Raw genomic sequence first — 23,756 nt, forward strand, 5'->3', positions numbered from 1 at the left:
GCTGTGCTCGGCTATTGTTCGTGCTGACAGCGTGTGTGTGTGTGTGTGTGTGTGTGTGTGTGTGTGTGTGTGTGTGTGTGTGTGTGTGTGTGTGTGTGTGTGTGTGTGTGCGTGTGTGTGTGTGTGTGTGTGCGGGGTGCGTTTGCGAACATGTGCGGGGCGGAGCGGGCTTAAACGTGCTCCTCCAACCTGTCATTAGCCCTCAGCTGTAATTATTGGATACATAACCACTAAGTGACACTGTGTTCGAGAGCCTTTTAGCCTCTCTTTAAGAGTTTATATCAGCAGGTGTTGTCTAACACATACCTGATGACAGCGATCTGATCAGCTCCCTTTGTGGCCCGCAAGATAAACAAGCACTCACTCTGCACGCATCAAAGTGTCTCTGAGCGAGGAGTCACATGCACAAGTGAGAAGCAAATGCCGTTTGCTTTTCACTTTATTTTTATTATTGTTGTTTGTTATCTTGTGCAAAATACTATATCTGGTCCTGAGTTTAATTCAGATCTTATATAAGGCTTGTTTGCTTTTTTTTTTTTTTTTTTAAATCTTGAGACATGCTCACTCTGCAGCCAGAAGCCACCTTGCTGGTATGTTTGTGGTTTGTTCCTGAGTGAAAATGACAGCTTGCAGTCAACGTGTGACAAGCAAGCGGGACTCAAAGCTTCGTGGTCTGCAAAGACTCTTCTCCTGCTCTCGTTCCGTCACTATGGCGACCAACTCTGCGACTGATGGTTTCCAGCAGTTTTATGAGCGTAGCCCAAAAACTTTAGCTAAAAAATGACAAAGAACCAACAGATGTTTAGATTTAAATGGAACCTTTAGCTTTTGTTTTTCCAGATTATTATTTCATTTTACACAAATATCAACATCCCAAATGTATCAATCCACTGTAGAAATAGAAATATAATGACAGCAAACTTCCTATAGATATTCATCTTTTTTTTTCTGAGGGCTAAAATGGGTCTTTGGTTCGTAAAGGTCTAGTCAAACCTTCACCACAGCATCAAGGAGCTGAGTTTTGCAACAGACTCATCATTTTGTTGTCTGGCCAGAGTTATTAGGCCATCCGACCAGATTCGAAGAAGTTGCTGTGGAGATAATCAAAAACAAAGACTCGGCAGCCTTGTACCTGCAGGTGTGTTTACTGCACGGCTTGAGGGCAGTTCACCGATTTGCCCGTTCATGTCTGTATTTCAAGCAACATTTTATCTCTTTACTTTTGCTGCTATAAATTATGGAGCTAAATTCTAATAGAAATGATAAGATCTCCTCAGAGATCTAAGCATAAATGAGAACAAATCAGAAACCGGATCAAAGAAACGGGAGTCGTGCTGGCACATAACATTTATTAGTCATACAGCTACATTATTACGGTAAACAACAAGTAGAATTGAGACAATTACAAAAATTAGTTACATTATGAATAAAGTAGTTAAAAAAATCTTTCTTTTTTTTTTTTTTTACAAATGGTATGAAGCATGATGTCAAGCTGCATCTGTGAATTATTATAATCTTTTAATGAACAAACATGAGTGGCCAGTCGCTGCTCTAACACAACAGTTCCTTATTTAATCTGACTGCACTTATCCTGCTGAATCAGCCCCCACTCCACAACATCCACAATCCTCCATACATCATCAGAGGCCACCCATGACTTTGTCTGTGGGGGGGAGTGAAAGAAGAAAAACAAACCGAAAAAAAAAAAAACGGTTAATTTTATGCCGCTGTAGGTGTTTTCACGTAGCCGCTGTGAAAGTTAAAAGCATCTCCTTAAAGGATAAACACACTGAAATTTGTGGCTTCCTTAATTCAACTCCTGATGACACATCCATGACAAGCTGTTTGCCTCTAAATGTCTTGACAGCGCCAGCAATTTAAATCAATCAATTTAGGGGAGGGGAAAAAAAAAAGTGCAGACAAATGCTGTGCTTTGAGAACCTTTCTGAAAAACTGTTATCAAGTCATTTTCACGCCACAAGTGCTTGCTAAAATTCTGCCGTGAAAACAAAACAACAGACTGTAAATGTAAGGTTTCTGACATAAGGTTTTAATCTATCGAGGAATGTTGAATAGCGGAATTCGGGAATACTGCTGCAAATAGGCGAGGATCCAAATGAATTTATCTACAAAAAATGAACAACTGTCGGAAAATTTGAGTTGAGAAAGATTTGAACTACAGCTTAAAAGCTAGTTTAGCATCTGCTCTAAATTATCACATTAGATGCAAGTAAAGATTTGTTACTCTCTTTATGAGTATTTTTGTTCTTGTGTTGCTTGCAGTAAGGTTAGCATGTTTATTGTAACTCGATTGAGGTTAGCAAGGCTAACGTAACTCTCAGTTGAGGTTAGCATGCTAACGTAACTCTCAATTGAGGTTAGCAAGGCTAACGTAACTCTCATTTGAGTTTAGCATAGCTAACCTACTGCCATGCTAACATGCCTTAGCAGTAGGTTAGCATAAAAACCTACTGTCAGTAGGTTAGCAAAGCTAACTTCAGTTGAGAGTTAAAAAAAAAGAGCAACTAAGTGGTTTAGCATTAGCATGGCTGACCAATTGCAACAATTATTTATCCAAGTCTACAATTGAACACGCTTCAGATCACTGATTGGTAATGGATAACAACATGAAAGGCTATTTTCTTGCCATTCCTGCTGTGAACCAGATCAAACAAAAGAGAAGAAGAAAGACGTTCGGTGTGTCTGGTAAAGCAGTCAGCTGTGGCTCACTCCCATGTCACTGCAAAGCTCAGGGATTCTTTCAACTGGAGACAGATACACACGGCGTGTATGTAGTGTGCCTTGGCACTTTGTACATGAATGTTGCTGCCTCAACGAAAATCAAGCTAGGAAAGGTTAGCGGAGCTCCTATCGTCTCCTGAACTCTTTTCCAAGATGTAGCCCAAAAACAACTAGTTCTGTCTGTGCCGAGGCAAGCAGGTAAAAATGTACCCACATAAAAACGAGGTAAACTGCTTCTCCGTTTTTATTAATCACATCCTATCAGCCTCTTTCATCTGCTGTGCCTACTTTTGAATCTCCAGAACCTCTAATGTCTTACGGGGCGTCGTCTTTCTACTGGTTTGCTGGCACTGGAGCCAAGCCTTGCGTTCCTCAGAGGACTCGCACACCTGATACACTTTCAGGGGATTCGCCCTATCACAAGGACACATTGAGGGACCTCTCCCTGAGAAGAAGCACTCGTTACCTGTCTGCTGTGACTCACTCGTGTTGGCCATGTGCTGCCAGTTTTGGTGAGCTAGACAGAGAGAGAGCGAGAGGGGCGAGGCCCTGAATCAGAAAGCAATACCGAGAGAGGGGTTCATCAAAAACACAAACAGAGGGGCTGAACTGAAATCTGGAGCGAGAGTGAGAACACACTGATTTGTTTTATTCATTTATTTATTTTACAAACTGTTGTGGCGTCTGCTGACACAACACGGCCGATCTCTCCTCCTCCTGGCCTCTTGAGGGTATCTAGGTTATTTGGCGTTGCTCATGTTGTAGCTGTAGAGGCGCAGACACAACAACTGGGAGTCACAAAGCGGCTAACTGGTCCCACATTCCTGCTCTAACGTATGCTGTCATGTCTAATGTGACTTTTTTTTTTTTTTTTTACAAAGTAAACACCCTGTTAATGGATTAACAGCCAAGTCGCTGTTTGCATGGGCGGATTATTAAACGTACACTCCCTGCCAGGTTAGCAAGAGGCACGGTTGTCACTGGAGATATAAATCTTTGGTTTGAGTGGGAGGAGGACCACAGCTGATAAAGGAGGAACAGTCGTAAATCTTTTTTTTTCTTTTCTTTTCTTGTTTTGCATGTTCAAACAGAGCGTAGTTGCATGCGTGACCTCATGTCTGGAAAAGGAGCTCTCGAGTCAGACTGCTGGGTGTTTCTCACCTCCAGCTGCGTGCCCTTGCTTATTTTTGCGGTCTGTCCATCTCTGTTCTGTGGGTTTGTTGTTTTTCCTTTTTTTTTTTTTCCTCCCTCAGTGACACCTGGGAAAGCTGTAGGGGAAACAAATTGCATGCCAGCACATTCCAGCTCCAAGTGCCTGGGATCAGCCGCGCTTAACAATGGTCTAAGGCTGAGCTTGAGGAGCCCGATCAGGTCGGAAGGATCTGCAAAAACACGTTAGGGTCATGTGACCCGCGACTCCAATGATGCATTTAGTATAATATGTTTCTTCAAAAGCCTCCAAGAGTTTTGCTTACATTTAAAAATGATTTTATATTTGGCCAACAGGTGCTGGATACACAACTGAACACACTTCAAAATGAAATTTTCCAAATACAGTGTTTGTTTGCACATTTAATGAAGGAAATAATGTAAAATTCATGGGAATTTTCTGTTTTAAGGTACATTTTTTTTAACCATCTGTTCACAGATATCTCTAGAGCGTGTATTTATCTGGAAGAACCTTTAAAATAACTTGATGTTCAATTGCAATAGTATCATCTCAAACTTCATTCTTTAATTTGAATACATGTGTTATAAAAAAATCATATGTTTGTCTGGGTTCATATGACACAGAGGGTTATCCAAGGGAAGACCTAATTTATCCTGCACCCACACACACAGGGAAGGAAGGTAAAGGAGAAAAACAAACACTCCAAAGCTCTGAACTATTAGCAAAGAGTGATCACTAGGGGTCACCAAAACACTATAACTATTAGACATTTTTCTGGGAGCCAACTGAGGGTCTGCATGATGCAGAGCTGGCTTTGTTTCTTTGTCGCTATTCTGCTAATGTAAAAAAAAAAAAAAAGAAAAACACAATTTCACAACTGCTGTGTTTCGATTAAATAAGAAAAGCAACTAAAATCACACGTGATTAACTTTGACAGATTAACGCAATTTCTACTTCGTGACAATGTCTGGTTATTGATCAGGTGACTCTTGTGATGCGAAAAAAAAGGGTTTCCATTGCAATTTTGTGAAACAAACCAATTTAAACACAGCCAAAAAAGAAAGAAAGAAAGAAAAAAAAAACACTCCATTTTTCGTACAAAATTTTACATTTTTGGAATTGGAGTGTTTCCATGAAGCAAGTGTATTTCCAAAATGCCAAATATTGCAAACATATGATTAGTGGAAACACAGCTACTGTTGCAGTGCAGTACGAAGGTTCTCTCCATTGCTACAGGAAAAGAGTGGATTTAACGAATCACCAAAGGCCACTCAACAAACATTAGAGACTTTATAAATGGCAACCAGATATTTGTGGGTGGTGCCAAAAAATCTCTTCTTTCTCATCAACACAAGTGTAAATATGTGGAGTTTCCAGAGCGCCACAGGCTTAGTGGGCAGAGCAGGTGCTCCATGTTCCAAGAGTGTTTTCCACAGCACAGTCATCATAGGTTTGTCTTCAAGTCCAAGGTTATTTGCTGCAACACCTCAATTTCCTGTCATGTTATTGAGCAACAAAAGTCACAAGAGCCACACAAACACAGAAAAAACCAGGGGCTGCTAAATGTTCCTGGGACTGTAACCAGGTGCTTTGGTCAGATGAGACTAATGAAGCTGAACTTTAAGGTAACCGTTGGTCCACGTGGGTTTGGTGTGAAACTAAATATGAATATGTTGGAAAGCAACACTTTTAAGCACGGTGGAGGATCTGCGATGCCGCCAGCATTTCCGTCCCAAAGCTCGATGGAACGTTGACAAAGTGCAGGGTATTGTGAGACTTTCCTCTACCGGTGAACTGAGAGCGGGTCACTATTGAGGTCAGCAGGATGTTGATCCATAACAGTCAAAATCATCAGAGAAATTGATTAACAGACACAAAAGCCAGGTTTTTACATTTAGAGGCTGTTGCTTCTACTCAGCAGACGAATGTAAAAACATCCTGCTGGGAGAATGGTGATAGAGTACCATTTATTGTATCGCGATACATTTCTTATCATGATAAAGATTTTGATTTGTTGTCACAATAAAGTCTAATTAGTGCTGTTTAAATCTGCCCCACCCTCAAAACTACCTGCATTGTCAAGATCATTTTCACTATTTTCTCTGTTTATTCAAGAATCATCAATAAATACCAATGAATTTGAAAATGTGAAAAAAAATACAGACACTGTGAACAGAATAGTAATAAAATCACACTTTTTTATGTTATTCAAGACTAGTACTTGTGTTTGCCAGGCTACGGTTGCTGTGCCGTGTAATCTCAAAATACAGTAACCTAAAAAAAAAACAAGCAATAAATAGTTCTTATTGTCATCTTTACCGTTATCACGACAGTATCAAAATATCGTCATAAAGCTTTAAGCTCATATCACTCACCCCTCGTTCTACACACTGAGATATTTGTTTATCACTTAAACAAGTGGCTTAGTTGCCATTATTATGATGTAAAAAAACGTTCATTCTTCGCAGCTTGCTTTTAAAGAATGTTTTTTTTTTAGAAGAAGAAGAAGAAAAAGGAGGAACCGTCCTCATTTTTTCCCCACACCACAAAACCACAAACTTCGAAATAAGAAATAATTGCTCAATCTTAGCTGCTGGCCCTGCTACCTCCACCCTTCTGGTTCCCCCCCAGAGGGAAGCAAGTGCGTCAGAGAGGGGTTGGAAAAGAGGAGAAGTGCAGCTTTTCGACTTTCAGGAAGGAAACGCATCTGGAGAATAAGGAAAGAGAGAACGGGTGAAAAGAGGAATTAGACCGGAGGAAGGGGTAGCCGGCCAAAAATAGAGAGCCTCTGCCTTGCCGGTGTCCCTCCCACACCTCCCGCCACTTAAGACTTAGTCAGCCTTGACCTACTCCTTAGTGGGTGACTAAGTTCTCCATTGAATCCCTCTCCCCCCCCCACCTGGAATCATGAACCTCACTTCCTTCAGGGTGCTCCAACTTGAGACCCTTCATTCTTTTGAGACTGCTCTTTCTAGACCCCACTTTTGTATGTGTGTGTGTGTACGTGTGTGCGCATGCACGTGCGTGTGCACACACGTGTGTGTGTGTGAGACTCAGGATGAAACATGTCGTTGGCTGAAAATAACCAAACATGTATGAACAATAAAACCAATTCAAAGAATTTTGGGGCATTTTCAGGGCGCCAAACCCAGAGAAACAGATTGACGACAGACACTGCAACCAGATCCGGTGAAAGACATTGGGTAAACGTTGGCATTCCTCGGGCTACAGAACCTTCTGGAAAAACAGGAACTCCAGCCACACAAACATGGTAAAGCCAGATCTGAAGCCACAAACTGACCCGACCGGTTTGGACGGCGAAGGACAGGAAGCGAGGTCGACAGTTCGCCTAGTGCAGGTGTTCACAACGCACGGTGGACTCGGCGCAAACTTGCGGTTTTTGGGTTTGGCAAAGCAAACAGGAAAGAATTGGGCAGAGTATCAACGTGATTGGCTGCTGCCGTTTGATTTGTGACAGGAGACCGGAGTGGAAAGGGTGTACGTGTGGAATGGCATGTTGGTATTTCAGGAGGGGAGGATTCTGACAGAAACCTGCGCAAAGTCAGCCATGCTGGAAATCACAAAGTGTTGTGAAATAGTCAGGAATTTCAAAATGAAAACATTTTTAATAATGCTTAAAGCAATCTGAGATATCGTTTATCTATAACACACGGCCCTTTGCAAAAGACACAAGCTTTAATATGTATTTCATCAGAACTTTCTGGAATAGACCCACACAATGTAGCAGAAGAGAGTGAAGTGGACGGAAAGTGATGCACGGTTTTATTTTCTAATGTATTTTTCCAAACAAAAAAAAAATAAAAATGTGTGTTTTGGATGTGTATTCAGAGTCCTAATTGTGATAATCCCACAATGAAATAAGAGTGGCTAATTAACATCCAGCCCCAAACAGCATCATGAAGACCGAGGAACACACAGGACAGGCGGTGGTAGCATCATGCTGCGGGGGTCATTTCTCCAACAGGAACAGGAAAACAAATGCAGCTAAAAGTCCAACTGGGGAATCTAAAATGTCATGTTTGTTTAAAAAAACAAACAAAAAAATAACTGCACAGACAGACAGACAGACAGACAGACAGACAGACAGACAGACAGACAGACAGACAGATAGATAGATAGATAGATAGATAGATAGATAGATAGATAGATAGATAGATAGATAGATAGGAGTTGTGCAACATGCAGCTGTGCAAACCCACTGTCAACTAGAGCCATCCAGTGGTGCTTTAAGAGAATGAAAAAAACATTAAAAGAATTAAAACACTTTGGATTTGGCAGCAAGTACTTAAAATGGTACCTGAAAATGAAGAGTATGTTTTTTGTATTTTAATAACATACATTCCCATTTCATCCAGATTTTCTTGAAATTTGGCTTTTGCTGACTGAATAGAAATGTGATTGTATTCTCAGTCGTTCATAATTACTGCACCTCCTCTCTCTTCAGCCATTTGCTGGAGTGGATTGTATTACTCTAAACGTGTATTACATTTTATTTAAGTATTTAGGGGCCTAAATTTGATTTGGTAAAGTAGCCAGTAATTTTACTCAAGAGTATCAATATTATACAGTAAAACTGCTTTTACTAAAGTAAATGTAATAAGTTATTACCGACCTCTGGTTGTAAACTAAGACAAAAATGTAGGAAGGTTGAGGGGTATGAATACCATTTTAAACTGTAAACACGCAGGTAAAAATAAGACACGATAACGTTTAAATCTGCCTCATTTTCTAGTGCGTTCAAACCTGACTGAACCGACGCCATTACTCTCCAACTGCCATCCTCCACTGTGACCAGACACGGTGACCCCGTAGCACCAGCCGTTTCCATGGGAACGGTCCTCATACGGAAGCTCGCGGGGATAACAGAGGGAGGGAGCGAAACGCGAAGCGGACGGGAGGCAGCGCTTGGAGGCCTGACGTGAAAAGGTGTCAGGACCGGAGAAACAAACTCCTGAGCAACAGAACCGGCGAGGGTCCAGTCGGCGTGTCGCTTCACGCCACTCGGCAGCATGAGTCTGGATAAAGCAAAGCTGTGCGACTCGCTGCTGACCTGGGTAAGTCTGAAGTTAGCGAGGCTAACCTGCCCCGGGGGCTAACAGGTGACGGCAGGTGTTCGGCAAATACACCTAAATACATTCCTGAGGCGAAACAGAACGTTCTGTTTAACTCTCTGCGATAACATACAAGCAGTAACTAGTTCTTGGAAACGGTGTTAGTAGCTCTTCAGTCAAGCTAACAAGCTGTAAACAAATTGAGCAACACGGTCTTGTTGGTCTGCTTATCAAAGCAAAGTTAGCTGCTGAACCAACGAACTCAAACGGCTTGACGCGAGCCTCCTACATGCTAACTCTCCTTTGCAGCTCAGAGAAAACCCACTTGTTTGGCTCTTCCCCAAAAAGTAAAGTGACACGCTGAGCACAAGTTGGTATCAGTAACAGGTCTGCAGTCCATCATAAGTGTTTTAAAGTTAAGATGAATGTGAAGGAACTGGTTTGAGTCACTTTCATTAAGAACTGCTGTTTTGTTGAGCCTCTGTTGCAGACTGAAGTTCTAATATGAAATTAGATATATATAAGCTTTAAAGAGAAATACATTTGGGGATTTGAAATTCATACATCTTTGTGCTTTTGCAAACTAATCTTTTTTATGTTTTTTTTTCTTTTTGTTATAAAGAACTAAAATGTGCCCAAAGATTAAAATACTTGATTGTTTTTTATTCTGATGATTTCTGGCTAAATTTTGTTTCAAACTTTGTATTTGAAACAACATATACAGTTTGATTTGGTTTATATTTTGTAGGAACCAAATGTCTTGGTAGTAATTTGAAAGCACCTGGTGTGCAGCAGTATGGTTAAGTTTATGTATAGTGACTCATGTCAACATTTTTATGTTTTTATTCTCAGTTGCAGACATTTCAGGTCCCGTCATGTGACAACAAGCACAATCTAACGAGTGGAGTGGCCATTGCTCACGTACTCTACAGAATGTAAGCATTGCATATTTACAGAATTCTGCTCTTCTGATTTGTGAAAAGGAAGGACTTAAATCAAATAAACAACTAATTTACAGTTCTGCTGAGAAGTTTACATCCTCTCTTCATCTGTATAAATGGAAGACCATCTCTGAATTCTTCAGCTTTCGCTGAAATCAAAAGTTAGATGTTAGGAACAATTAGGAGTTCACATATTCAGGTTCCCTCTAGATTTATGGAATAAGCTTTAATTAGGTTGGACCAAAACCAGAAAACCAAACATTCTAAGTAAACCATTTCTCATAAAAGGTCAACTATCCAATCAGAACTTTATCAGAATGTTGTTAATGACTATCATATGTGTGCCTTTTACCATATGTTGGTAAAAGACAACAAGAATATTGCGTTTGTTTTGGTTGTACTTACCCAGAATGCCCTGGGTAAGTACAGTACATTATAGTCCACTTCCTGCTTTTGGATTGGCCTCCTACAATCACATATGCATTTGTGAAAAAGGTTTTTTTTATTTTTGATCGGCTTGTAGGAAAAGTTTTTCTTTTTTGGGTCTGTGTCCGAGCAGCTTGCTTAAAAATGTTCTAACATCACCGTGTTGTTCCGCTTCAGGACACTGACCTTTTTTCTCCCCTTCCCATTATCCCCATGTAACTTCAATGCGCATCTTGACTCGAATGCTACTGCGTTTAAAAGGACAAAGTCTGTGTTACTGCTGCTGCTTCCTGTGGATTATGATGTCCAGAGAGATGTATTGTGACTGCAGCTCTGCGTTCTCATTAACAGAGACCCCTCCTGGTTTAATGAGACGTGGCTTGGCAGGATCAAGGAGGAGAGCGAGGCCAACTGGCGCCTTAAAGTAACGTTTGAAGAACAGCAGAACGTCTCTTTTGTTTTTTTTGTGTTTGACTAAACCTAAAAAAAATTAAAAATCACAGTTCCAACTCCTCTTTCTGTTTTTCTAGGTCAGCAACTTGAAGAAGGTCCTGAAAAGCATGCTGGAGTATTACCATGATGTAAGACGTTTTTTTTCATTGGTTCCTCTCAATGAATCAGAGGATCGTCAAAAGTTAATCTGGTTCAGTGATTTAATTCCAAACAGGAAGCTCATATTGTTTATAATCATTCCAGACAAATTGATATTTGAAATGTTTATTTTTGGTTATTTTTTTGGCTTTGTTGTTTCTCATCTTCTGTACATTAATCAAAGGTTTAGGAAGGTTTGCTGGCCAGTTGAGCTCCATTACAAATGTGCTCAAAACCTTGTCGATATTCCACTAATACTGAAAAAGGAATCACAATTTCGCAATTGTGGTGATTTTGTTAAATTACAAACACAATTAAAATCACACATTTTTTTTCACACTTTCAAGGGGTAGTAGTGCTATGTGAAACATACGTTTTTGAGCTTTAAATGTTACATTGTTATTCCCTCATCAAAAACATCCTTGAAGTGTTGCTTTGATTATTTCATGCATGTTTGAGGAATCCTTTAATCTCCATGGCAACCATTTAGCTGTGCAAAACTCTTTGGTGGACCGAGCCCCACCTCCTTGGAACTTAATTTTCTAAACTTCTGCCTCACCGAGCCCTGCTCAGCTCCTTCAGACTAGCCAGCAGCAATTAGCAAACACCTGGTGGACCTGAACATCAACTGAGCTCATTACATGAGCTGCTTCTCAGTGCAACACTCATAAAACCGTTAAAGGGTTAATACTGGAGCCATGTTGTGACAACTTCCTGAAGGCAGAGTTTCAGAAAGAGCAGGAGCTTCTTAAAGCGACAGAAGCCCAATTTCAAGGTGTGAAATTAAGAAGTTAAATTTCTATTAAGTCATCTTTGATACATAAGTAGCATTTTTATAATAATTTAAGGTAACTTAGTTACTTGATTACGCAATAAAACAGCACTATGTGGCTAAAAAGGACATAATACTGAAACCTCAAAGGAAATCTAATGATAAAACAGCAACTTGCAGAATGTCTTGCTTTTTCACATGTTGTTGCAACCAACAACTTCAGTGTATTACTGACCAACACTACACATAACTTGTGCTGTGGTTCCACTTGATTCGTTTGACATGGAGTCGAGTGAAACCCGAGACGCAGAGGTGATGACTTTAGACTATGTGATTAAAATCACACCTCCTTGGAACTTAATTTTCTAAGCTTCTGCCTCACCGAGCCCTGCTCAGCTCCTTCAGACTAGTCAGCAGCAATTAGCAAACACCTGGTGGAACTGCAGATCTACTGAACTTGTTATAGGAGCTGCTTCTCAGTGCAATGTTGGTAAAAACGTGGTTAGTTAATAGAGGAGCCATTTTGGGATGACTTACTGAAGGTGGAGTTTCTTAAAGAGACAGAGGCCCAATTTCAAAGCTTGAATTATAAAGTCAAATTTGTTTGACTTCGATATAGACAGCAATTTTATCATTATTGTTAGCTGTGAGCCATTTTTTCAAATTGAAATACTGCAAAACAAAAAAAAAATTTTTTTTTTTGACAATGTTCTGATTCTTTGAGCTGCGCCCTTGCTTCTCTAGTTCTGTTTGGTTCGTGACTGTGCTTGGACATGTGACCTTTGACCTTCCCGTGTCGCGGCCAGGTGCTCGGTCAGCAGGTGTCCGACGAGCATTTACCAGACGTGAACCTCATAGGCGAGCTGGGAGATGTGACGGAGCTGGGCAAGCTGCTGCAGCTCGTGTTGGGCTGTGCCGTCAGCTGCGAAAAGAAACAAGGTAAAAAATTAAATAAATAAATAAAATCCACGCATCAACCTGTGAGAAATGATCCACAAGGTTATTTTAACTCTCAAACACACGACCGATGCTTTGTTCCCCATTTACCAGGATAAACTTTTAAAACACTAATGTTTGAGCCGTCGGTTCAATGAACCTGAACTGGTTTCGTTTTAGAAAAGATTATTTGCGTTAATCTGCGTCTGGCTGCACATCAACAGCTTTTGTTGTCATCATTTCCCAAACAGAGCAAATCCAGCAGATTATGACACTTGAGGAATCTGTCCAGCATGTTGTGATGACAGCCATTCAGGAGGTGAGTGAGCTCCCCGACTTATCCTCTCCTTACTCTCTCTCTTTGTTTTTTATGTTTTTTTTTGCTTTAATCCAGATGTTAGTCATGGGTCTAATTCATACGCATGAACATTTAGACTGAAATAATTCCTCCCAAATCCTGCTTTGTGCAGTTCTAAGAATAGATTTGGTGCTTTTGAGGGCCAACACTGAAGGAGTTGATTAATATTGAGCTTAGGAAGATTGCCTTCAAATCAAAGATATTAATAAAGCTGAGCAAACCTGCATCTGCCAATGCGCTTCTTGTCAGTTTTTATCTGTCAACTTGAGCTCATTTTCTGCTGCCTGGTTTCAGCTTTTAGCGAAGGAACCGTCATCTGAACCAGGAAGTCCAGAGACGTATGGAGACTTTGACTACCAGGTAAATATCACAAAGTTAGTACGGGAAAATTATGAAGCAGAGGATCATCTGTATTTATGTTTGTGAGATGCCATATAGGCCTGTCGCAATAAACAATAAATCAATTAATCAAGAAACTGAAATCAAGAAAAACAAAACGTGTGATCATTTGCTGTTTCTGTTGTTTTCTTCATTTATTTTTGGATATTTAAATTGTCTTCCAGTTCCAGTGTTTAAATGTTCTTTAGAATGTAAAGTGTATTGATGATTGAGAATGTGTTCTTGCATTTTATTGGCATTATTACTATTATAAAGGTAAAAATGATCTCGAAGCAACAATGTTGTTTAGTGCAATAAGTTCTGCACAATTTATGGTCCAGCAAACTTTGTGATTGTGACAGACTTGGTGCCATATTCAGCCAAACTTACTAAATTCAATAAAGGCTGATTTGGCTTTACTATTTACGGCTTCTCAGTAAAAGCCTCTGGTTTTACTCGTTGTTAAACTTCGGTTATGAAAACACGAATACTTTTTGTTGTTCTTTACGTTTTCTATTGTAGGAAAATAACTTCTGATCGTAGTTTTAATCCGATTACAAATAAAATGTCTCCGTTTGCATTGAACACTTGTGCTGGATGCGGTAAATTAAAGAAAAAAAAAAAAGAATAAATTGCAGTTGAAGAAGAGCTTTTCAAACTATCAGACCTCACAGTTACGCTCATTGTGTTGCGCTCTCAATGCAGGGAAGTTTGTGGTAGCGTGTGAAACTGTGAGCGCATGCATTGCTCCTCTGCCGTGCCGATCTCCCCTCCGATTCTCTGATGTGACGTCTCTTCTCTGCACTGTTTCAGTCCAGGAAGTACTACTTTCTGAGCGAGGAAGCGGGCGAGAAGGAGGACCTGACGCAGCGCTGCAAAGACCTTGAGCATCAGGTCAGTCAGCTAGACGGAGTTCACGTGCTTTTTAGCAAACATTTCCATCGCTATTAAAGTCAGAATCTGTTTTTTTTTACGAAGCTCTTCTCTGCATCAACATACTGTTCTCCGCCAGAGATCATCAGAACTTTTTTCACTTTGGCTTCTATTGGTTACCCTGCAGAATATTATCTTTCTCTCTGCTTATTTGTGACTTTTTTTTCCCTCTTTCCCCTTTAACACACTTTCTTGTCAGCAGTTGCATAACATCTAGATGAAACTGACACATTGCCTTGGGATGGATCGATAGCCAACAATAATTTGTGCTTGCTCTCGGCCCACCTGTTTGTTTACTTGCTCGGCCCACACGTTGGGAATTAGTCAGCGGTGTTGTTTTAGGAGCTATTTGCTGTCTCTGGCCCGGCGCTGCAAACACACAATCTGTCCGAAAAAGTTCAGCGCGGGCTTATGCTGCCTGGAAAATGCGTCCCGTTTGAAAAGTTTCCACTTGTTTTTTTTCTGATAGTTAAAAGATCAAAACTGGTGGAGTTGTTTCCAACTTAAAAAATACAGCAGCAGTTCCAGTATAAGCATTCTTGTCATATCTAATCTTAGCATGAGGATCTGGTTTAAAACCTGGGGTAAGGGATAAGTGGAGCACTGTGAGGGAATATTGAACATCAGCTGACTGAGCCGCAGTGACGACGGAGCATGTGAAGTGACAGAGAAGCTTGTGTTTTAAAGACGTTCTTTGCACTAAAGCGTGGTGAGTTTCTATTGTTATCTCCTAGGTTTTCTCTAAGTAAATCTGCTTGAAATTGAACAAATTTCTTCCCATTCACACACTTGGGAATATTTTGCCTTGAGGATTTTTGTTCTTTACTTTCATTGTCTTTTATGTAGTCAAAACCAGGAATGCACCGATCTACTTTTGGATCTCTGTATTGATATCTGCTGTGTGTGTGTGTGTGTGTGTGTGTGTGTGTGTGTGTGTGTGTGTGTGTGTGTGTGTGTGTGTGTGTGTGTGTGTGTGTGTGTGTGTGTGTGTGTGTGTGTGTACATACAAATGACTTCACAAGCTTGAACAAAACCTTTTGTTTTCCTTTAAATCGAGAAAAACAAAAGGTTTCATCAAACACGTCAAAATAAACTGCAGCAAACCTTATTTAAATAGTTCAGACAGTACAATTAGGAGTTCTAAAAGTAACGTAACATAAATATAAAGCACAACGTCGCTCAGAGAACAAAACATAGAATTAAACTGAATAGATTTGCCCTCATGGGTCAGGCACAGTGTCACCAATCTAGCATAATTTTTTTCAATATTGTGACCGATGCAGATATTTATATCTGATCAGTGTATCTCCAGTCGAAACACCATTATTTTCTTTACCCCACGAAATCTCTCGATGTGTGTTTGCAATGTTTTGCATCAAGTTTCTCTGCTCTCCGGCAGCTGTCGCTGGGCGTGGAGGAGAGGTCGACCCTCCAGGCGGAGGTCCGCTCCCTGAGGGAGAGGCTTAGCCGCAGCGACTCTCTGGATGCCGCGACCACCGCCATCACGGGCAAGAAGCTGCTGCTGCTGCAGAGTCAGATGGAGCAGCTTCAGGAGGAGAACTACAGGTTGGCCCACGCCGAGAAGATTTTTGTGAAAACTAGTAGTTTTTTATACCCACATGTGAGATGTTTTGATGCTAGACTCGAGTGTCGTCTTGTTTCTCACCCACATGAATCGCCGCGCGTCTCAGGCTGGAGAACAGCAGAGACGACCTGCGCGTTCGTGCAGATGTGCTGGAGCGCGAGGTGGTCGACCTGCAGCAGAGGAACGAGGAGCTGACGAGTCTGGCGCACGAAGCCCAGGCACTTAAAGACGAGATGGACATCCTCAGGTGGCCGGACGCTTTAGTGGTTCTCTACTATCAAAATATGATCAACATAACTGTACATGTGCTTTAGAGTAGCACATGACACAACAAAGTCAAGTTGTGTTTTTTTTTTGTATAGCACTTTGTTATGCTTTACATCATAACAACATGATACAGTCAATAAAAATGTCATTCTGTCAAACGCTATCATCAGGCAAATACACTTTGAATATATCGATCAATGTTCCAGTTATTATCAAATGATTGCTTTGATTTAAAACAAAAATACTAAATTCAACAATATTATTGTTTATCGCGATAACTTCTGAGACAATTTATTGTCCAGATAAATATATTAAGGTGACACAGATCTGAACACAAAACTCACGCCACCTTTCTTAATTGAAGGCGTTTGTTATTCATGTTCAGCGATAAATGACTTTCCCCAACGCGTGATTAGCTGCTACCCACAACCCCCCGTCCCTCTGCTGCCCCCTCAGACACTCGTCCGACCGGGTGAACCAGCTCGAAGCGCTGGTGGAGACGTACAAGAGGAAGCTGGAGGATCTGGGCGACCTGCGCAGACAGGTGCGCCTCCTGGAGGAGCGCAACACCGTGTACATGCAGCGCACCTGCGAGCTGGAGGAGGAGCTGCGGCGGGCCAACGCCGTCCGCGGTCAGCTGGACACCTACAAGAGACAGGCACGCCGCTTCATCTGTTCGCCATCTGAGCGATGATAAACTGAATCTGGCTTGGAGAGATTTGCTGTTTTCCTGGAGCGCTTCTCGCAGACTGTGCTTTCTGATTTTATTTTTTTCTGTGTGTGTGTATTTATCTATTTTTTTTTCCAGGCTCATGAGCTTCACACCAGGCACACGGCAGAGGCCATGAAGGCTGAGAAGTGGCAGTTTGAGTACAAGAATCTTTATGACAAGTATGACGCACTGCTGAAGGAGAAAGAAGTGAGTTGTTGCTCCTCGCCGGCACATTTGGAAAATGTTGTGTGGATCAGCACTTCTCTGCTGCTGAGACTGTTGCCAGGCAGATATTGTGCTGCAGACTCCCACCTGATCTGTCGCTTCTAGAAAAGTCTGTAACACCAACAGATCTGACGGCGGTCTGTTACATAAAGTTTGTTTTATGAAAATGAATATCCAATATTCATAGGTTTGTAACGGTAACAAATTTAGGTGTACGATAAATTAACCAAGTCGTTATTGCAATTAACGATAACATTGTTGTTTTGACACCATCTCCGAGTAATATTAAACAAAGCAAACTAATTCTCAAAGATGAATCATCTTTAAATTCTAGTGAACATTCAACACTGGAACTGGAAAACATTTTAAATATCCAAAAAAAAAAAAAAAACAGATCAAATGACTTATGTCTAGTTAGGGCTAATTGTGACCAAAGCACCATACTGAAGACTTTAGTTATTCAGTTTTTGTAGAAAGAGAGAAAAAAGGAAAACAATAAATCATGCAAATAGAAATTTATTGAGATATTGACCAAGTCTTAGTTATCGGACCTATACCCAGATGTTTAAAAAAATCAGCCAGTACTGACATTGAAGATTTATTACGCATCCTTTGTGTAAAATGCATTGTTTGCTGATGTAACAAAACAAAACATGGGTAAAAAACAAAGTTCATCGAATCAGAACTTGGAATATTGTGGACAGCGTGTTTCTAGCGACCTTTTCTCTTCTGCAGCGTCTGATTTCAGAAAGAGATTCGCTTCGGGAAGCAAACGACGAGTTGCGGTGTGTGCAGGTCCAGCAGGGCTGCCTGAGCGGAACAGGTGGGAAAATCATCCCGAATATTTTTATTGATTGGTTGGTAACGCACTGAAACACGATGGCGTTTAGTAAAACTAGTTCTTATGTCTTTCTTTCTCTCTGTAGGAGACTTGTCTGACGGTGATGTGATGGTGGGAAACCTTGCTGCAGAGATCATGCCCGCTGAGCTAAAGTACGTCCATGTGTCCATGTACCAGAGCTTATTGGTGCTGTGTTCATTGTGGAGTTTTATTTTTGGAAGCTGAACGCTCAGCTGGCCAGTGGATCGGTAACACATGGCGTCACATAAAAGCCTCCTCAGTCAGTCCCATTGTTCCCCGGTCGGTCTGTCTCCCGTTCCTGCCCCTAATTCTACCTTTCTGTTTTCCCCCCCATTTTCTGCCTTCGGCAGGGAAACGGTCGTCCGCCTGCAGAGCGAGAACAAGACGCTGTGCACTCAGGAGGAGACCTACCGACAGAAACTAGTGGAGGCCCAAACCGAGCTGGAAGAGGCGCAGCGCAGCAAGAACACCCTGGAAACCCAGAACAGGTAGGAGTTTGTTCATGAATTCATTAAATGTTTTTTCGCTCAGCAGTGTTGGATAAGTGTTCCCCCAGCGGGGGCCACCATATTGTGCGTTCCCGGGTATTAAACTGTTGATTTGGCTGAGGGAAGGAGTGCTATCTGCCTAAATGTCAACTCGCCCTCTGGACTGCGTGTGGAGCGGAGCTGTGTGGGCTGGGCTGGAGGACAGGCAGCAGAAAGCCAGATTGTCCCTACAGCGTGTGTGTTAACGTGCAAGAGTGTGTGTGTTTACATGCCTGTGGGCATGTGGACATGTGGGTGGACTGTGTGTGTGTGCGTGTCCAATGCAACACCAGGCGGAGGGTGTGGGAAGCATCCCCAGCAACAGTAACGAGAGGAGAGGAGTGGAGTGAGCATGCTCAGTAAGACGGAGCGCTGAATGGACGACAGGTGCTCATAGCAGATGCACAAAGTTCCACTTGAAACATCTTTAACCCACAGTGGAATTACTCGATAATTTAAACAAAGTTGATTTGAGGATCTTTTTTCAAAAGAGGACAATGAAATATGTTAAATGCTCAGTTCTGTAAAGGACCGTTACATTGTCAAAAGAATCCTCGACAGCTGATTTTAGAAAGTTCACTCAGTGAACTGTTGGGGAAAAAGGTTTAATCTAAACAGAAAGTTACATTTGACTTAAATATTTTCAGTTTTTTAGCAATATTTTTTCTGAGACAACAGTTCTGTTTCTTAACTTTATTTCAAACAAGAAAGATACATGAAGGAAATAAAACAGACAAGAGAACAAGTTGTAAACTGCTATATGCCACATTGATGTAGTGCTTTAGCATTAGCTTCTTCTAAATGCCATGTTGTTTGGTGCTTTAGCATTAGCTTCTTTTAATACAGTGTTAATGTAGCGCTGTGTGAAAGCGCTATAGCCCGTTCACATTCCAGTAGCTTTTGCTGTTGAAATAGTGCTTTAGCCTCAGCATTAGCTTCCACTAAATACTGTGTTAATGTAGCACTTTAGCTAAATACCATGGAGGTGTTTTAGCATAGCTATTGTTTGCGATTACTTCTGTAAGGTTAGCTCAGTTAACTTTTTAGTTAGCAGCAGAAGCAGTGGAGAGCATTGCTAACACAAATCAGTCAACAAATAAAATGATGGTTCTTAAAAAAGGTGATGGCGTTGTAGAGTCGGTTGTCATTTCAGACTCATAATACTTTTTTCATCAAATCCACATTAAAATCTTCCTTCCTCCCTGTTGTCCATGTCCAGGTTGAACCAGCAGCAGATTTCAGAGCTGCGTTCTCAGGTGGAGGAGCTCCAGAAAGCGCTCCAGCAGCAGGACTGCAAACACGATGACGTGAGTGGAATAATCTGCCTCTCCGGCTCTGTTGCTGTTTGCCGTTACTCAGCATACTGTCCACAATCAGGCCGATGGAATGCTGACTCTTTATACGGCCTAGTCAATTTGTCATGACTGAAAACAGAAAAAGAAAACGAATCCTTTTTGCATGGATCATTGAGAGTTTAGCTAGAAACACCACGTGGCCTTGGAGGACTGCAGAGTTTGCTCTCCTTGTGGGACCTGTTGTGTGGGACTTTAACCCATGTTTGCTGTGGTGATTCAGTGCTAACGCCTTGCCCCTCTCTGTTTGTCTCTCTCCACTTCTGTCCCCTCTCCCCCCGTCCCACATCTGCCAAAATCAGGCCATCGTAAGTACGGCCCGTCCAAGAGGCCCATGATTTCACTCTGCAACAGCTTGACTCTCTCTTCTTACACGTTTCACGTTTTCATCCCTCACATAGCGCGAGTCTTACGTTAACGTTTTGTTTTTTTCTCCTCCTCTTATTGAACCAAAGTCATCTTTGTTGAAGAAAAAGCTGGAGGAGCATTTGTAAGTCACTCGCCGCCGCTTCTTTCAATACAGTGTTAATGTAGCACTGTAGCGCTGTGTGAAAGCGCTATAGCCCGTTCACATTCCATTAGCTTTTGCTTGACGCTGGTTTACCACCGATGGGATTCGTCTAAAGTGACTCCTTCGTTTCAGGGAGAAGCTGAACGAAGCTCACTCTGACCTCCGGAAGAAACGGGAGGTCATCGACGACCTTGAGCCCAAAGCGGATAGCAACAGTAAGATCCGGTGTTTTTTTTTTTTTTTACCCCTCTCCTCTCCCCGACTCCCCTGGCTTATTGGTTCATGCTGTGGAGTTCTGAACGCGCCTGTTTTTCTCAGTGGCCAAGAAGATAGATGAACTCCAGGAGATCCTTCGGAAGAAGGACCAGGACATGAAACAGATGGAGCACAGATACAAACGCTACATGGAGAAAGCCAGAACGGTCAGTCCTCGTCAAGGGAACACACTCTCCTCATCAACACGGCTTGTTAAAGCCGTCATTTCTAGCTTCAATTGAGAAGACATTTGCTAGATATTTGCAAAACAAAGCAGTCTTCTTAAAGGGACCCATGATGTCAGACTTTATTTGAGGAACATTTATTACAGATTTATTTTAAAAATACTTCTTGCATGTAAACAAAATGTGTACAGTAGCGGACTTATACTACAGCTCCATCAGAAAAGGATTTTTTGCGCTTTGAGCAACATTCAAGCCTTTCAGTTTGAGCACCAGTGCAGGAGCGATGAAGGAAAGTGAAGACGAGCTCAAACTGATAGAAAGATTTTATGTGTTGCTCAGACTGGAGGTGAAGCCAAAGTCATTTTTGTTGGAGAATCAGAAATGAGTTTTGGTATTTCTCCTGCACAAAGTAAATATCGATACTTTTTATTCAAGTTTAATCAAACTTTTGGTATAACAACATCCTCTGTCTGGCGACCCCTTGCAGGTGAAAAATATAATCACGGCGAACAATTTTGAAGTTATGAGATTTTGCTATCGGTGAACCGATTTGTTGGTTGCCGATTTTCTTAATTTTGGGAGATCAATGATGGACCAGTACTTTCATATAAAAACAATCTCTTCACCTTGCAAAGGTCTAGAAATGAACCACTCTCCTCTTCTGCTCTGCAGTGAGAGACGTTTGACTAACGGACTCAGACACCAGGTCATGTCTCCATATTTGCGGTTACCAATAGTTGCCAACTCAGCAACTTTCTTGCTACATTTAGTGACGAAAAAATTGGTATCGACCAAAATCGGAATCGGTGGGTCTGGCTTTTTGAAGATTGGTAATCAGTGATCGGCCAGAGAACAGCAATCGGTGCTCCGCTAGTTTTTATGTTTAATAACTTTCAATGAGAATATCTCATCATATTTTGGCCATCATGTTCAACTAGTTGTCGATCCCTTTAACCACTAGTTGCTGTCTAACTGTAAAACGTTACCTCATCTTTTTTATGGCGCCACCACAAAATTGAAATGTCATTTTGAAGTGGAGGAATGCATGATTTTTGGGGGGGTTTTTTCTAGTTTGACCAAAGTCAAAGTAGAAAAACTAGACTAAGCGTTTCCGGGGCGACAAAAAGGCATCACGAGGAGGATGTCTTCTGTGTGCAGGTGATCAAAACGCTGGATCCCAAGCAGCCGGCTCCAACTCCCGACGTCCAGTCTCTGAGAAACCAGCTGACGGAGAAGGAAAACAAACTCCAGCATCTGGAGGTGAGACACATAAAGAGCGTCGGCTGGCGACCTCCGTCCATTTTTTTTTTTTTGTTTTTTTTCAAAGTGTCACTAAAAAGCGCCGGTTCGTCTCTCCTCCAGCACGACTACGAACGGAGCCGAGCCAGACACAGCCAGGAGGAGAAGCTCATCATCAGCGCCTGGTACAACATGGTCAGTACAAGGAAGCGACGCACGTTTTTTTTTTTTTTTTTTTCCAGCTCTGCGTTTCGCTTGACTCCCGCCGTTTCCTCCGCAGGGCATGGCGTTGCACCAGCAGGTGTCGGGCGAGCGGCTGGGACCCGGAAACCAGGCCATGTCCTTCCTGGCCCAGCAGAGACAGTCCACCAACGCCCGGCGCGGCCTGGTCCGCCTCCAGCCCAGATGAGACGGGACCGGACCACCTCGACCTTGATGCCTTCACTTGGGCCGCTGCACATATTTCCCTCCGTCTCTTGTGTTGCTGCTGCCCCCTGCTGGCTCAACCACAGGAGAGTATTGCGTTTGTCTGTAATTAGCATCCAGCAGGCTTGTTTCTCCTGTAGCCTCTTCAACTCAGTCTTGTGTTTTAATCTTATTTTATTATTATTTTATATTAGGTTAAATGGTACAAGTTTGGATTATTTTAATGTGATAGAGAAGGGTACTAATAGGAAATTTCCGGTGAAAGAAGGCGTATAGTATAAAATCACTACACTGTTTTTGTTGCGTTGTCTCGCGTCTTCGTCTAAAATGTAAACACTGGAGGGAACCGAGTCGTCAGGGGTGGTTGGGAAATGTTTAGTGTTCACCTAAATGTTTTTCTGCAACGCAAACTTCTTAGAACTCTTTACACTGAAGCACTTTTATTGTTAGGAAGCTGGATGTGTTTAGTGCCTTGTACAGGATCAAAACTGTTTCCTTGGTGGAGCAGATCAGCGATGAAGATGATCAACCTCTTCTCTGTTTTACTCATCAAAGTTAAGATTTATTTATTTTATTTTTTTCTCAATATTGTTAATTTTTTTATTTTATTTTATTTTTTGTCATCACACTAAAAGTTGAAACGGGGTATATGGTTGTGGGTGGAGCCTAACGGCGCTCACCGCTACCCGCTGCTGGAGTCACGTTAATCCCAGTTAAAGCTGGATGATCAAACTACTGACGTTCGGCCATTTTCTGCTGCTGACGCCTCATGGAAGGAAACTTTGACGTAACGCCAGAATCTGACAGGAAGAGAGCGGCAGATAAAAGGCATGATCAAACACTAAATCTGGCATTTGTTTACCTTTACCCAGACTTTTTTTTGTTTTGTTTTGTTTTTGCTCATCCCATATCAGAACTGCGATCTTGTAACTTGTTTGATCCCCATCGACGCTTTGTGCCGTTTTCTCTTCAGGCCACAGTCATGTTGCTGTGCACGTTTTTCTGCGTTCATCGCCTTTGTGTTATTTATGGTTTGAAGCCGGAGCATGGTGTGAAGGGGCGTGGTTGTGTTTTCATACTGCGGTCTGTTGGATGACACGGTGCTGCGACGGGGATCTGAGGCACGAGCCGTGGTTCTGTTCTACTGCTGCACATCAAATAAACTGGACCCAAACAGGAAAGTCACATTCGTTTTCGTTTCTCTACATTCACTCTTTTAGGTTCATCTAGAAACTTCTGTGCATGGAAACGACATCAGGCCTTCAAATGTAATTGAAGAGGGGGAAGGAA

General features: G+C 41.8%; 1 protein-coding gene across 1 annotated transcript; it reads left to right on the forward strand.

The window, feature by feature from the left end:
- Positions 1-8,775: 8,775 nt before the first annotated feature.
- On the forward strand, positions 8,776-23,647 carry LOC129363439 (protein Hook homolog 2-like). Its single transcript, XM_055035570.1, has 22 exons — positions 8,776-8,988; positions 9,838-9,920; positions 10,704-10,776; positions 10,883-10,933; positions 12,522-12,654; positions 12,903-12,970; positions 13,304-13,369; positions 14,201-14,281; positions 15,720-15,886; positions 16,012-16,152; positions 16,629-16,830; positions 16,981-17,091; positions 17,845-17,932; positions 18,036-18,102; positions 18,322-18,459; positions 19,718-19,805; positions 20,306-20,340; positions 20,494-20,576; positions 20,680-20,783; positions 21,960-22,061; positions 22,164-22,235; positions 22,321-23,647. Exons 1-22 carry the CDS (start codon positions 8,944-8,946, stop codon positions 22,447-22,449), a joined length of 2,127 nt encoding a protein of 708 aa, XP_054891545.1. The 5' UTR covers positions 8,776-8,943; the 3' UTR covers positions 22,450-23,647.
- The last annotated feature ends 109 nt before the right edge of the window (positions 23,648-23,756 follow it).

This window comes from Poeciliopsis prolifica, unplaced genomic scaffold (genome assembly GCF_027474105.1).
Source record: "Poeciliopsis prolifica strain line A6 unplaced genomic scaffold, Auburn_PproV2 SCAFFOLD010, whole genome shotgun sequence".
NCBI lineage: Eukaryota > Metazoa > Chordata > Actinopteri > Cyprinodontiformes > Poeciliidae > Poeciliopsis > Poeciliopsis prolifica.

Bases quoted from the DNA above. Each gene is read 5' to 3' on its own strand.
- LOC129363439 (XM_055035570.1), top strand. From the start codon at position 8,944: ATGAGTCTGGATAAAGCAAAGCTGTGCGACTCGCTGCTGACCTGG. The intron at 13,370-14,200 runs GTAAATATCACA...GCACTGTTTCAG, and splicing joins ATGGAGACTTTGACTACCAG to TCCAGGAAGTACTACTTTCT. The intron at 19,806-20,305 runs GTGAGTGGAATA...ATTGAACCAAAG, and splicing joins AGGACTGCAAACACGATGAC to TCATCTTTGTTGAAGAAAAA.